The 16,636-nt window shown below is 37.7% G+C and overlaps 1 protein-coding gene across 4 annotated transcripts in view; it reads left to right on the top strand.

Moving 5' to 3' along the window:
• Tmem117 (transmembrane protein 117) overlaps positions 1–15,654 on the top strand; it is a 453,899-nt gene extending 438,245 nt beyond the window's left edge. For all 4 annotated transcript variants that reach the window (XM_078014851.1, XM_078014852.1, XM_040280778.2 and 1 more), the window contains 2 exons: positions 3,182–3,311; positions 13,919–15,654. In XM_078014851.1, coding sequence (XP_077870977.1) covers positions 3,182–3,311; positions 13,919–14,565 — 777 coding nt within the window. In that variant the 3' untranslated portion in view covers positions 14,566–15,654. The remainder of the gene's footprint in view (positions 1–3,181; positions 3,312–13,918) is intronic.
• Positions 15,655–16,636: the final 982 nt, after the last annotated feature.

The following is a 16,636-nucleotide window of genomic DNA, read 5'->3' as shown; positions in this document are numbered from 1 at the left end:
ATTGTGACTTTAATTAAGTACATATAATTTTTATTTGTACACTATACCTCAATAAAACCGGGAGAAATATGTCAATAATAACAAGTTTTCAGGATTATTTTGAATGTATGTGCAGATAGATAAATAGATGAGGTATTTAAATTCACACACAGAGAGACAATAAGAGCATACATCCTAGGATGATATTAGAACATTGCAAGTGCTCAATAATTTATAACACAAATGTCCATGGTTTCCTCAGCCTTTAGTCGCACATGTTGCTGGCTCACTCTCCTACATGCATAGAAGTCCTCTCTGCATCATTTAAATCTCCCACAGTTATTTCTGGAGGTCACTGTGACTCACATTGCACCAGGAAACATTAAAGTCTTTCTCTGTCTTCCTCATGAGGCCCCTCCTATATGCCTTTGAGGGAGGTGCTCCCCCTTTTTCCCTGACCTGGGTAGGTCTCTGCTCTGGCCAAATCCCAGCCAGAGGTATGGTGGTGGGGAGTGCTATGCAAGGGATGAAGGCAAAACGGTAACTCTCTTTTCCTTTAGATCTTAAAGCCGGCATTTCATTAAAGCCACCAACATGTGACCCTTAGAAAACAGATTCAGCTTCCTCTGCTTTACTCTCAGAATAAACCTGACCTTGGAATCATGCGAGGAAATCAACTATGCATGTTGGCCATTTCCATGACTTTCCCCTGTGTGCCAATTGCTGTTCAGGCATCACCTCATCCTCCCCCCCAAAACTGTGATGTGGATACTTTCAAGAGCGATCTGTACATGAAGAGACTGAAATCTAGGAAGGCTCAGAAGACCATCCTCCTCCTTTTTCTGCCTTCTTTCAATAAATAACAGACATTTCATTAACCTCAGACATCCATTTTCCATTAAGATGAGCTCAAAATGTTCTGAAAAATGGTAACAGTTCTTTCCATCCCTCCCCAAGTCAATTTAGGCCAGAGTTTACACTGATTCAAGAATAATAAGTTTGAAGAACTACGTAGAGTAGGAATTGAAATGTACTAACTGGAGTAGTTGAGGAAGAGATTGGAGACAGGGAGTTGAGAGATTAAAAGTTTTGACAAAGCAAAACATGATTATTATAAAAATAAAATAGAAGGAGTGCATCTGGGAGACTTTCTGAGTAAGACATCATCTTTTTTGCTTATGTTTTTTTAAGAAAAAAATTCTTATATGGCACCACCTCTTTTTCTCATATCTCAACCCCCGGCCCCTGCCACTGATTCCCTTCCCTGATTATCTTTTAAGAATCCCAAAAGTCATCATCCACATAAACACCAAGACTTCTTCTTCTCCCTTTTCCTTCTACTCCCCATTTCCTTAACTCTTCTTTCTATCTCCAAGTACAGGTGGGAAATAATTGAGAAGCCATTTTTTAGTGAATGGAATTTTGATCACAGCAGTTTACATGAAATCTCCAGAGATTGCTTTCAAACCAAAACCAATTTCACACCCAGTAGAAAAGTTCAGTTTCACAAAAGGAAAAACCAAATGGGAGCATCCAAGAAATGTCTTTCTAAAAAGAAGCCAATTCTAAATACAATGGCCCAATTACTACCAGGAAATATTCTTTTCCTTAAGCCAAGAAATAAAAAGAGAATTGCTGTATCGATGATAAGGTGTCATTTATCCAGGGCAAGTGAAAGATATTCTAGTTACAAGTCATTTTCTTTTCCAAGCATATGTTTTCATCAGTTATATTTTAACAAAGGCCTAAATTTAATATCAATTTTCTTGCAAGTAGCACAGAAAGAGCAAAAGATGGTATTAGGGAAAAAGGAAAGGCAAAGGCTATGCTACAGCCTTACCAGTAGTTAACAGGTACCATTACCAATTCAGTTTTTGCTAATGTTTCAAATCAAAATATTCCAAATTCATTCAGCCTTAGTGCTTTGGGTTTTCTGAACTTTCCAAATGACATGTCTATTCGCTGATGGCATCTGAAAAATAAGGGGAGGCGAGACCACTATGAGATTCATTCACACACACACACACACACACACTGATAGAAAAGATATGATGCATTCTTTCATCTTTTTTCTTTGTGTACTTTTTTCGTATTGTCAGCTTGAAATGATTCCCAGATGAGGAACCTACTAGACACTGAAGGCTTTACTCTACTCACACAGCCTCCTTCCCTCCAGGCTTATTCTTCTTTAGTTAGTGTGCTCAACAGACAGAAGAGTGGAATGGACATGGAAACTCCTAAAAAGTTCAGGCAGTTCTATTTCTAAACTTCTGTCAGCTACATAGGTAGAAGTCTTGAATAAATTTAACTGTTTTACATTGAGCTAATGGATTGAAATTTCAAATTAATATTTTGTTCAAGATTTTCATATTTAAGTTGGTTAAAATATTAATTAGATATAGCACTTATGATTTCATGATAATTTAGTAATTAAAACAGAATTGTGTGTATTAATGCCTGTGAATCCATCTGAAATGTTTTTTCAGATTCAATGTATTGTTTCTTTAATTTAATTTGGTGCCTCTACCTAAAAACCAAGAGCAGGTGAGACACGAAATAACTAATGTCAGTGTGGGAATTAGTTCCCTGTTGGTCTCCAGTGCCACCATGTCAGGTCCTCCATCTTTTGGCTCAAATTGATCTGAATTCCAAGAAATCCGGACAGGAGTCTTTGATATTGTACATTCTGAACAGCTGCCAGCAGAGATGATTAATAAAGCCCCCTGGTATAAGTTGAAGAATTTGGTTAAGTGAATGAAATCCTCTTTACTTTGTCCTCTTCTATAACGCATGTTATTAGAGGTTCATATTTTTGAAAAAATAGCAAAACAAAATATAACACACTTATTTCAAATTTATTAAATACAGATCACTTCCTTTCTCTAAAAAATGTAAGATTAGTTCTCCAGAATGCAAGAAATAAACATATATAGTTGTAAATCATTTCTGTGTTAGTTTCTTATTGCTACATTAAAGAGAAAAATCTAAGGATCTAAGTTATGACTTAATTTTGATTTTGAATGCATACTGCTACCTCATGTACATAAAATAACCATCACAGAATGAAATTGATGCATCCAACAGCTGTCTGCATTTAAATGATTATAAAATGAATACTTTCAAGAAGTCAGTTTTGGAAGTTTTTGCTACTTGGAAATGAAACAAATCACAAATATGATTTTGTGTTGATTTTCTCTGACAGGACTGGGAATTCCCCCACTTCATGGGAGATGTCGATGTAAACCTCCCTGGGTTGCACACTCCTCACATGCAGTTCAAGATCCCTTTCTTCCAGAAGATCTTCAAGGAGGAGTACCGCATCCACATAACAGGTATGCTACATAACTGAACGCCATTCGACTGTCTGCTATCCAGTGTTTGCTCTCAACAAGCAAACCAAAACATTTGAGAGGCACCAATTCAGTTTTTTCTCTCATTAAAGGTGGTTCGTGTTGGCTGGGGACTGAGCACCATCAATCTGGGACTTCGGCTACTAATAGCCTTGGCAATTTCAGTGTTGACATCCAACAGGCAGATGAGGATAAAAAGAATAGGGAAAATGTTTAAGACTTACCTGTTGTTTAACCACCTTGGCCTGAAAAAGAAACATGTCACCTCTACTCATGTTCCAATTGTGCTAACTAGCAGATATTCCTTCTTAGAGTCAAAGTGAACCAGGGCTCACAGACCCCTGCTGGGTTGCCCCTCCAGTATATGATTAGGGAAGGGGGAGGACACATCTTTGAAACAGATAACACTTCTGCCATTCTCCATGTACCACACGGCTTTGATCTTGCTCATTGGGTATTTCTTTTCTCACAATGTATGGTATATATTTTCAACATTAAAACTTTTTCATTTTCTACCGAGATGGAGACAATGGAATTCCAAATGCTCCCATCAGTTCATATGCCATTATGGAGTTAGGACACTTACCTGTTCATTTTGTTAAACCTACTTCTGTGTCTGAACATGGGTTTGTCTTAAGTGATTCTTTTGTAGACCCCGGAGTATTTCATTTTCAAATATTTCCTGCTTTTGAAATGACTAAAATATGATCTGTTATAATGTTCTTTCATGAAATTTTAGTCATTCTCATCTGAAGATAAAGGCTTCCTGGAGTTACATTTTATACTTCTTTTTCTTTATAACAAGAAGCAGACAGCTGAATTATCACAGATAAATTGGCATTAGCTCCCAAGCTGTTCAAATGCAGGGAATGAAGGCACATGTGTTTTAAGGACAATGGCCTAAGATCCCACACCTGCTATAATAAAAATTGCTGAAGAAATCTGTGCTTACACTACCGTCTGTGCTGCTGAATAAAAATAGCCCAAGCACAGAAAACCTTAACATCTGAACACTGCAGAAAACCTTTGCTTCCCAGCTTGGAGGCTGTTTTTTCCTTTGAGCATGAGGCGACCTTCCTAAATTGGAGAATGAGCTCATGAATAAGGAAGATGCAGTAGGTTTCTTTTCCTATTCAAAATGAATGAGTCCCATCTATTAAATTCACTGGGTAAATCAATCAATTTGAGTTCAGGTCACATAGTGTGGTTTCTGAGTCCCCACTTAATCTCTGCAGCATGCTACCCTCTCGGACTTCTAAAACAGCTATCATACACATGGCATCAGCATATCCCTTTGGGTGGGCTTTTGCCTGGACCATCTGTTCTAGCTACTAGCTCTTGTCCCAGGCTATCACTGTGCTAATATTGTCTCTGACTATCAGAATGCCTGTCAAAAATATACTGCTTAAGTGCAGAACATTGGTTTAAGGCAAAAAAAAAAAAAGAGAGAGAGAGAAAGAAATAAACCAATTTAAGAACACATTAGTTAAAAAAAAATTGAGCTGTTAAAAATATTTAATTTAGGGCTATTTTACATGTCTTCATTATTATATACACTGTCCTTTATTGAAGGAAGAAGATTCAGGATTTGTAATGAGCAATGTTTACACAATTTGAATACTTTTTCTTAAAAAGATGAATACAAAAGTATATTAGAAAATTATCTGAAGTGCCTTGGAAGGGAGCCATGCACACAGGACTCCCTGAAACTCCAGTGTCATTAACATTAAAGTCAAGTCCACACTGCATTTAGAGAAAAGCAGACACGGGACTTGAAACTCTTGCCCCTTCCCACCCCCCGTATTATTTTATAAAAGCTGTGCAGGAAGAAAAACTACTTAAATTTTTGTCATGAAGATTGCATGTAAATAAGATTTTTCAGAAGGTGGGAACATAGCCACATCACTGGAGGAACCTTATATGGATCATTGGGCTCCATCCCTAATGGGTCTGACCCAGAAGGTCTGGGAAAGGGCAAGGGAATGAGATTTCCCCAGGTGACATTGATAATTTAGAAGTGCTCCTCTTTGATGGAGAACCTGCAGATGACTCCAGAATGTCTCCATGAAATTGGCCATGAAAATAATTATTACTTGGATCTACTGGGAAGGCCTTTAAGGATTCTGGTGTTTAAATTCAAAATAAAGTAGGGGAGGGGAGGGCTTTGCCATCAAGAATTCTCCCATTAACTCTGATTTGTGGTAGATCCAATTTGTTCACATGCATCCACAGACCCATTGTTAAAATACCTGGGAAAATGGCGACAAGTTTGCAGGCTGAAGAAAGAGCTCTTCCCCTCTCCTTGTGCTCTGTTTCTGTTACTACCTCTTTTCTGTTAATCAACTGAAGAAGCTGGCAAGGTGCAGAGGTTGCTATGGAAAAGCATCTAATCCTGAAGGGCCTTCTACTTTATCTCACCTTATAAGACAATTGTTTCTGGAGGAAAAGCTTAGATAAAACTTCCAAAATACTGTGCTTTGTCATGTATTTTAATATTCTCTATAATTAGATGGAAAAATTTCTTGCAAGATTCCATGTGAACTGCAAATGCTTACTTGTTGTCCAGCTGCCCCAACATTTGCTTTGTTTTTAAAGGACACTTCAGTACTTTCCTTGAGAAGCAAATATACTTATTACACTGGGGTGGTGACTAAGCATGAAACCTTCTATATTCACCATGGAACTCAAACTTTAAAGTATGCTAGAATCACCTGGAGACGTTAAAAAAGAAATCCATCAGTCGTACATACACCCAGGATCTAATGCCCGTGGTATGGGGGCAGCGTCTTGAATTCATCGTTCTCTAAACAACATGTGGTAACGGGGCAGGCAGCCAGAGGAGCACTCTTAGAGAAATTCTGCTGCTGAGAAACATTTCTATAGGCAGAACTCATCTAATCTCAGCTTTTATTCATTTTCATATGCAATTGTTAAAACCAAAATGCAAATTCAGTAGAATAGCCGGTAAGAAAGGCACATGGCAGAGTCCTTCCTTCCAGGAGCTGGAAAGTTCAGAGCTAAACCAACCGAAATTGTCTCAGAGTGGAGAATGATCAGGGAAAGGTGCTAGTCTGGGTGTTCACAGAAGAAGCAGGGGCCAGGGATAGAAAGGAAACCTGAGGGCTCCTAGATGCCTTCCCCCATTGCTTTATCTCCCTGTGTTTATACTGCACTTGAAGAGCTGGGGCAGAGACAGCCAAGGGTCTTCCAGAGTCAGAGGTGGCCCCACCTTGGCCCCAGCTGCCACATTTCTATGACCTAGACAAGGCATTCAGCACATTCTGAAGCAACTGAGGGTTTGATGTATGTGCTGCAGCTCTGTACTTATTATCCCTCATCAAGTTCCTTAACTTCTCAGAGGCTCAGTTTCTTATCTCCTAAATGGGAACAGTTGTGAGAATTAATGTACAAGTGCAAGGCCCTTAATACATTGCCTGCCCTGTAGTAAGCTTTCACTATTTTTTTACCTAAAGTTTTTCCTTTCATTCATGCAGAGCTTGTGTTTCCTATTTAATTCAAAACACTGGGTAGCCTGAGAAAGCATTCTCTTACCATTTATCCACTATTCTGATTGCTCTGCTGTTACCTACTGTCATGAGTCCTCGGGCAGAAGAAAGCTGGAATGGAAAATGCTCTCTCCCCGCGCAATGCTCTGTGCAGAGGGTTATCTGACACTGATGAGTTCCCATTGACATTTTAAAAGCATTTAGGATTTGAGTATTTTTTAATCCTGATTCCAAGCTAGCTTTATTTATGCATGTCAGAAATAACTTGAATTGTTGCATCTGTTTAGCTCATCTGGATCCCCCTTGACAGATGGTTTGCTGCAGTATGTATGAGCTTTCATTTTATAAGCTGGGCTACAGCTTATAAAAATAAATCATCTTTATCCAAGGGTGTGTTAAAACATTTTTTCTTGGAATTTTGACTTCAGCTAACAAAGGGATAAGTGATTAGAGATTCATCACATTGGTACTTTTAGCCCAAGTCCATTGTTCTTCTTTTAAAGAAAAAAATGCTAAAAGCGACTGCATAATTATCCCCTCTGCCCTCTTCCCTTTTACCTAAAAGGTGAGTGCAGAGATGGATTTAAAAAATGTGATGCACTAAACCTCTGGAGGCGAGAGAGGAATGGCCTCTCAATTCAGCCTCAGAAACTCCTCTGAGTCCTATTAATGCCAATCCCGGTGGAAACTCTGCCATCTGTCATCCCAGCTAGACAAAGGAAGTGTCCCATCGGTGGCCATCATCTGAGTAAATTAGGAGGGGGTTGAGGGAAAGGCCAGAAGGAAGGCCTGTGCAGCCACGAGAAGAGTTCTCACTGTTGGCACAATGATGCCCCCGGGAACCCTTTCGGCAAAAATGGAAAATGTAGAAGTAAACAAGCTTCCACAGCGTCTGTGTTCCACTTCAGTTTCCTGAGTGGTGTGAGGGCACAGGTGCTCAACAACAGCGAGGATGTGCAAACTAATGAATAAAAACCCTTCATTTTATTTCCATAGGTGTGTGATTTCTGGCAAATGAGTTCCCAGAGATTGTTTTCTTAAAGAGTTCTCCTATGTCAATCAGCTGAGGGGTAGTGCCGGGGAGGGGGCAGGATTCTAGTCCAGCCAGCAGAAGATTCTGACAAGATCAGCAAGGGACTTGTTATAGGGAAATATGATACATCCTGCCCACAACGACGGTCCCCAAAGATCACGAATTTTCCAGAGTACATGAAGACCTCTTGCTCATCTCTCAATGGGGAATTTTTCCAAATCTCTCCTGAAGCTATTTTCATTTTCAATGCATTTGTACAGTTCTAGAAGTTAACTATGTTTACTTTTATAGGAAGCAACAATTCCTTTTATTCATACAAAACTTGTCTTCAGGGCTCTGGTTGCTTTGCCCCATAGCCTGTGAGTCCTTGCTGGACCTGAGTTCGTCTGCCCAACTCAAGCTGAGCATCCTGTCTTCATTCATGCATTTTTGCAATAAAACTCACATCCCCTTCAGGAATGTCTTCACAGCCAGAGAAAAGGACTTAGAATACAGAATAAATCATAATTTTAGAGATATGAATATTTTGCTTTTCCCAATTTTCCAGATTATATCCAATTTAGGCATATCTGGACGTCACCACATGATTGCAACACATACATTTGATTTAAAACACTAAGATTTCATTCTTTGTATTTTTCTGGGCACATTGTCTCAGAATATATATGTTGGTTAATGGACATTTTCTGAGTTAATGTGTATCAAAAACCAGGCTAGGATCCAGAGAACAGAGAAATGAGCATGACACCATTCCCATGACACATTTTCAAGAAAGTCATAGGCTAATGGCCATCTAATTCAGTACACCCGCACGGCCTCTTCTTTTTATTTTTATTATCACAAAGTGATCTACCAAGTACTACCTGTACTTGTCATATTGAATTACTTCTGAAAGGAATAGTCTCCCACTTAGGAAGTTAGTAATGACAAGAGAGGCACTTTAAGAAGCTTTATCAATTTGCTTTTAAGTCTTAAGAAGGTACTTTACTAACTCAATTATTATTAATTCATAAATTAGTAAGTAAATATCTTCAGTTTACTAAATGGTCTCTTCATGACCTAAGTCCTTAAGTGGTTTCTAGTGATCCCCCAATTATTTAGGGAGAGACCTGAAGAGGTGATAACTCAGTGAGCCCTGTTTTCACTGCTCTGTCTAAAATAAGAGGACATTGAACAAGGCCAAGAAGATTGATAGAAAACTATTTTATTTATCCAAAATTTGTCTTCTTCAAGGCCATGGTTTCCCGCTGTCCCATGATGGATGCTGAAGAGCTTTGTGGACCATGGCTCTAGTGCACCTGCCCTGGGTGTCTGGCTGAGTAGTATCAAATCCCAGTTGAACAGGTGCCCACAGAACAGCTCAATTATAGTGCTGACTGGCAAATGTGCTGAGTAAAGGATTAAAAACTGGAGTTACCAGGCATGGTGGTACCTGTGACTCAGAAGACTGAGGCAAGAGGTTCCAAGTTCAAAGCCAGCCTCAGCAACTTAGCAAGTCCTTGTCTCCAAAAAAAAAAAAAATAAACAAATAAATAAATAAAAGGGCTGGAACATAGCTCAGTGGAAAAGGTCTCTTGGGTTCAATCTCAGTAACAGACACACACACCACACACACACAATCATAGTTGCATGTTTGAATCATGACTGGTTTATTACATGGTAGAAATATCAGCACTTTATTTCCTTTCCCCTTAACTTATAAAAATAACACTTTCCCCCAAATTGTTGTCTTTTGCTCTGTTAAGTGAGGGTGATATTTAATGAAGAATCCTTTTAAAATTAACTGTCCCAGAATTCTATAAAATCCCACAAAGTAAAAAGATAAAATTTCCATTATAACATCATTTCTGACAATCAGTAAGATTCATTAAAAGCACAAAATACAAGAAAGTGGTAATCCCACCAACACCATGCAGTGATTTCTCATTAAAGGAGACAGTGAGATATTTCAACAAGGAGATTAATAGGAATAACGTATGGATTCTTAGCCTACCTCCTTGCTGATTTACATCATGCTGTGCAGCTGAAACAACGGGGGAAATGCAAAGCTCTCGTGTGATTAATGCGGAAACACTGAACCTCTCGTCACTGTTGATCATATATGCACAACAGCACACTTGGGGAAATGGCTACAGAAGAAGTACTTTCTATTCTCTCCATTTTGTGTCTATATCCTTTCCATATGGGTCATTTCAGGGACTCAAATTTATTTTTTATGGTAAACCGTGTTTCTCAGAATATACAGTGTTTTTTTTTTTTTAAGGGAAACCTTTCTCCATATGAAAACTGTGTATTCCATCTGTTTTGCTCTAATGGTGAGATTTTTCTGGCCCATCATAAAACATTAAGGTTTAGGCAATGTTTATTTCACAGACTCATCAAAGAGACTTTTCAGGCTAGGAAGAAACCTGAAGGATTATACAGCTCAACTCCTTCACTTTATAGACAAGAGCATAGAGATTGTGATGCCCTGCCTGACTTTGCTTTCTGGTTTACCACATCTCGCAGGGAAAAATAATTTTTTGTTTTTTTTAAAGAGGAGAAAGCATTACCAAGGTAACAAAACACTGTGTGAGAAAATGGGAAGATGGATGATAGAGAGAAAGATGAATATCCTTCCTCTGTGCAAATAGATAAATGGACTGGAGGTCACATCAGGAGGTTGGAAACAAACACAAATAAAAAGAAGGACCATTCCTTCTGCCCTTTTAAACAGCTTCGAGTTTCAACTGAGTGGCTATGACAGTGGGGGGTGGAGGATGGGGGGGTGCTGGCCCATCCACAGGAAAATGAAAGGGGCTAGAATGTTAATATGCAGCCTGCCTCACTCCCCTCTCCCATCTCTCCCCTCTGCTCTTTCCCACTTCACTTGGCCTCTCAACTCTGGGGAACACTACCCCTTGCTGTTTCACCTCAAAATCTGTGTATATAAAAGAACTCTTCTCAGGCCCAATGCTGGTGCAAGCTGTACACAACCTGTCAGTGACTAAGGATTTTTCAGATGTTAAATGAGCTGATTTAAAGAAGTCTATTTACATGTATTTACAAAGTGGGCCTCTTGGATTTCTGGTCCCAGGTGACTTACCTATAGATGTCAACACTCAGAATGTCATGCTAGGTTATCCAAACTGAAAACTTTGATCACCTTTAAGATCTATCTTTGTTACAAGCTGCATACACCTGTCTTTCACTCTATTCTATCACCAAGATGTTACATTATCTGGACTGAGTAAGCAAAAGAAAGAAATTGGAGAAATAATACCACCCTATTTTTTTTTTGGCAAACTTAATATTTCAGATATAACCTCTTATTTTATTCTCACAAAAAGATCCTTTGAATAGTTACACTGGTATTAGTTCTTCATTTCATAGAATAAAAAAATTGGAGTCTACCTGGAGTTAATAAATAGAAGGATTTGGGGGAGGAAGGCAAAAATCATAGAACTGGAAGCCATCTCATTTAGTGTCCTCAATTTGAAAATAGAATAACTGTGGTGAAGCAAGTCTGAACAGGTTACCTGGGGTCATATTACCAAAGTTTGCTGTTGAGATGGGACCTACATCTGCTGATTTCCTCACTGCATGCCCTCTCACAGTTTGATAAGGATGTATGGGAGCCTGGGGATGATATCCATTAATTGAAGTTAGGCTTCACAGTTTTAATTTGCTTCTCCTCTACTCCATCTAAATATTCAGACTTCGGGGCATGTGAGAAATAACATAAATTGATTATTTCACGTGGAAATGAAGGGCCAGACTATATCCAACTGGTAGAAAAATAATTAGAGACTATAGAGAAAAGCTCCTCTGTGTTTTTTTTTTTTTCTTAGTTTGGCCAGTGCCTATCACTTCCACTTTGCTTCAGCAATTTTATTGGTCTTTTATGTTTTCTATGACCATGAACACATGGAGCATCTTCTACCCATCAGGAAAGTACCCTTTGCCAATCTCCGTGAGTGTTCTTGAGTCCTCTGATTCTGGGTTACTGCTATCTCCAGTTTTTTTTATATCCTGTTAACCCTAGCAACAGGAAACCCATTATGAGGGATTATCCTATTTGTGATTTTATTTTTAAAAGACTTAAAGAGGGAGACATTTGTGGCAGACAGTCATACAAACTCAAGGATCTCTTACCTCTATTATTTAATCTAGTTTTGGTAACACATGCTGTTTATAGCAAGAGAATAGGTCTGAATCTCCTACAGCAGAGAAGAACCCAAAGCCCCTCTTCAACTTTCTGTTTGTTGAGGAAACTACAGATTAGTGCCCCCTTAACACCAGACAAGGTTTGAGACACATAGTTCAGGGGACAGAGTGCTTACTTGCTGCACAGGAGGCCCTGAGTTCAGTCCCCAGCACCACAAATAAGCAACCTCTGTGCTTCATACCAGGAGAGAAGCTCTGAACATTTTCACTTCATCTGTTTTATCCCTACCCTGCCTTGCTTTTCCTGTAATGATCTCTAGTCTTTTTCCTCCTCTCTCCTCTTGGCCCTTCTCTTCTACATCACCTTACTTTTTTGAAGGATAATAAAAGCATAAACTAAAAAAATAATAATTAAAAAAGCTAATTTTTCCAAAGTGTTCTCTGTCCTGTTTTTTCCTTCAAGGACCTAATGAATTGGAACTTACTCCAAAATCCTAAAATTACTCCTCCGTTTTTATTCCATGTTCTCAACATGTACAGCATTTGTCTTTAGTATTACTCTTTGGGTATCTATCAAATGTGACCTCTTATTGTTATGTGCTGATGTCTTTGTCCTTTCCCCTAACTAGATGATGAATTCCCTCTGGAAGGCAGAAACATATGCCTTCACTATCTACCAATGTGTCCTACACAGAGTGATTGTGAGCTCAATAAATATTGTCACCCCTTGTTTATTTGCTTTTTTTTCAAACCCAAACTAGAAAATAACTTAGAACAGTGAAAATGTTGTTTCTAGACATGATAAAATATTTATAACATTTGGCACTAAGTTCAAATCACTCCTTAGAACTTCAAAACTAGATCAGGTGCATACTAAGAACCTACCATAAAACAAAACAGGAAAAGAAGTAGTAACTTAAAATGTCCAATGCTATTATCTTCAAATAAAAAGAAAATAATTTGGGCATAGTAGCTGAAATTATAATTGAAACTTCTAGGGCCTTTTACATATATCACCAAATTTGCTACAACAAAATGACAAAGTGGACTTCACTATATCATTACAATATACTTGATACTATAAATTTGTAATGAAGTAATACAAATATTATAATGGATACTAGTATCCCTTGGAAATTTTTCTACATTCTTTGCATTTGCAGATGTAAAAACACCACTCAGTAAGACATCACTAAATAACATCTTGTTTATAAAAGATTTTAAAGACTGCAAAGAAATCGTAGTAGTTACATTCTCTCCAAATCGTGTCTTTTAAAGTAGTTCATTAGTTTTGATCATATTTTTGATGAATTCATTCCATCCATTGATAATTTAATGCAATTATTTTTAAAGTCTTGAAACAATTGCTCAAGGATTATTGATTTGAATCACATCAACTAATGGCTTAATCAACAGGTTACCTGCAACAGCAATGTGAATTCAATTGATATACTACTGTGCTTGCATTACAAAATGATTTATTTCTTGCCCAAATATAATTATAAAACCACAAGAGCTGTTCAATCATACAGTGGACTTTCTAAGAATTTCATTAGAACTTTGTTTTCAACACTAATTAAAATGTACTAGAAAATAACCTACATGGAACCAAATTTGATGTAGCTGTGGTGCCTATAAAACAAGGACTTAATCTTGTTGCTATAAATATCATAAGATATTGGTTTGGGGATCTACAGTTAGGTTTTTCACATGTCTAGAATGAATTTAGTTAGCTTCCTTTGCCAATTCACTTTACGGCAGCATAGCACTGTCAAAAATTTAATTGTTAACAAGTTTAAAATATGAACAATTTATATTAATGCCATTATCTTCATTTTATTGTAGAAAACCCTATTGCAATTTTATGGGTCTTTGATTAATGCAGTATTTCTTTTTTAATGCAGGTAAATGGTTTAACTATGGAATTATCTTTCTCGTCTTGATTTTGGATCTTAATATGTGGAAGAACCAAATATTTTATAAACCTCATGAGTATGGGCAGTATATTGGCCCAGGGCAGAAGATATATACAGTGAAAGACTCAGAAAGCTTAAAGGATTTGAACAGAACCAAGCTGTCCTGGGAATGGAGGTCCAATCACACTAACCCTCAGACTAATAAAACGTATGTTGAGGGAGACATGTTCTTGCATAGCAGATTCATAGGGGCTAGCCTTGATGTCAAGTGTCTGGCCTTTGTTCCAAGTTTAATAGCTTTTGTGTGGTTTGGATTCTTCATTTGGTTCTTTGGACGGTTTTTGAAAAATGAGCAAGGCATGGAGAATCAAGACAAAACTTACACTCGCATGAAAAGAAAATCCCCATCAGAACATAGCAAAGACATGGGAATCACACGAGAAAACACCCAGGTCTCAGTGGAAGACCCACTGAACGACCCTCCTTTGGTTTGCATCAGGTCCGACTTCAACGAGATCATTTACAAGTCCTCCCACCTGACATCGGAAAACTTGAGCTCCCACCTGAATGAATCCACCAGTGCAACAGAAGCTGATCAAGACCCAACAACTTCTAAAAGTACCCCTACGAACTAGATTCACTTATGTGGAGATAGCACAAAAAGTAACCTTGAGTGTAACTTTAAAAAATTAGTCTTTCCTTTTGTAAATGTAAGGTTTACGTAGTGCTAGGTAAAGAAATATGAACAATGCCACAAAGGTGCTCAACATGCTTTTTCTAGGACTCATTGTTTTCTATTTGTATTATGATACATGTGCCTACTATATATTTAACAGTCCTCTAGAGATTGCTTTTCACAACTGCACAAGCTACATACCAACTTTCCAGCCTAGTAGATTAGCCAACTATCCATGTATCTGATGTTCAACCATAGTGGTGCCTTGAGACATTAAACTGTTCTTAACTGTACCAGAAATGAAGTGTGGAACAGTTCTCTAACTTATTTCACCTGGTATTTTTTTTTTATACAACTCTTTTGATTTACACTTGATGTCTGAGCAGGAAACAGACATTGACAAGATGTGGTTTGGGAAGGATCTCTTGGTTGTCTCTTTGGCAGCAGAGTTGGTGACTTTGACACCTGCATTGCAGAGAAGCATAGTGATCACTTTTTATATTGTATTGGCTGTCTGCCAAATACAAATATAGATGCAAAATTCAGTAAGAGGAGAACTGTAATCCAATGTGGGTCACTACACATGAAATATGACTTTCTCCAACCAGTAATTACAATTAGGTGATAATACCTAATTATGTTTTCCTAATTAAAGATAAATTGCTACTTGATTAAAAATCCTGCCCTTTACCTTTGGGAACAAAGGTTAAGAGGTACAGTTGGGTGAACTTTCACATTTATTGGCATTTACACAAAGCCCCAGACAACTAAGGAACTGAATTTGTAATCATGTGGAGGCGGCACAGCTCACCATCTACAATATTTGTACATTTTTCTGTAACTGTGGTTCTGGACAGTGAAAATTGAAAAACATGCCAATGCTGAATAAGTGAACTGTTCTACAGATCATGCAGTGGAACCTTATGTGTTGGGAAAAGCTGTACAAGGAGAAAACGTTCAGTGTCTTTGATGTGTGTGCGTTTTGGGTTTTTTTTTCTTTTTAAGAACAAAACATTGCACATTAATAAATAAGAAGTATTCATCATAATTATGTGATGTGGTCTTTTTTTAATAGGATTGAATGGTATCTTGGCTTAATGAGAGCCCATTTGAATGGGTTTTTAAAGCCCTATGCAAGGCAACTTAAGGAATGGAACACTACTAACTTGCTTTTAATTTTATTCCATAAATTGTGGTTACATGTTTCTTGAGGGGCTGAGGGGAGATCATTTTTAGGACAAAATTATTTTCCTGTCACATACTGACATAGCTGCATTTTGTCTTTATGATTTTTTAAATCTTTCTTGTTTTGATCTATCTCCTTTTAAGCCTGCACATGCTGAATTTAGCATGCATAATAGAACTATGCATTTATCTGTCACTTGAGAGCCAGCTTTAATAAACATCCTTCTACAATTGTTTACTAAGCAGTTGGAACCATGCCCCTGCTGTTTCTTTTACCTTTAAGCTATGCATGATGTACTTAGAATCATAAATATCTCTGGCACTGAAAATGCAGAGATCAAGTTCACTAGAGTAATTGTTGTCCAAAGAAATGTGATCCCTGACATGTGGCAATGTTAGCCATTAGACCAAATTCATACAGCCTAGAATATTCAACTTTTAGCTCTGGGACAAGTAAATAATACCATCTGGGACCATATTTTTGTTTATTCCGAAAGTCATTTTCTTGTAGGATGAAAAAGGAAGTTGATTTAGAAAGTAGGCATTTATTACCAGTATGCATTCCTTATGAAAATATGATTTGAGAATTTTTGCATGAGTATTAAGGGAAAAGCTGAACAAGAAGGTCTAATTAGTAGATGTAAAATAGAAAAAATAACAACTGTAGGGCACCATGCTTATGTGTTTCTGGGAACTGGCTAGAGATGATGACTTTATCAACAGCTATGAAAATATGTATCTAAAGGTTCCATAAGTTTGGCACCATTTGGAATAATTTCCAGAGGTAGAATTTAATGTACTTAAGATTTGAAACTTTTAAGGCTTCAACTATTCCATTACATATA

This window comes from Ictidomys tridecemlineatus, chromosome 6 (genome assembly GCF_052094955.1).
Source record: "Ictidomys tridecemlineatus isolate mIctTri1 chromosome 6, mIctTri1.hap1, whole genome shotgun sequence".
Classification (NCBI taxonomy): Eukaryota; Metazoa; Chordata; class Mammalia; order Rodentia; family Sciuridae; genus Ictidomys; species Ictidomys tridecemlineatus.
This window is presented reverse-complemented; position numbering and strand designations above follow the sequence as displayed.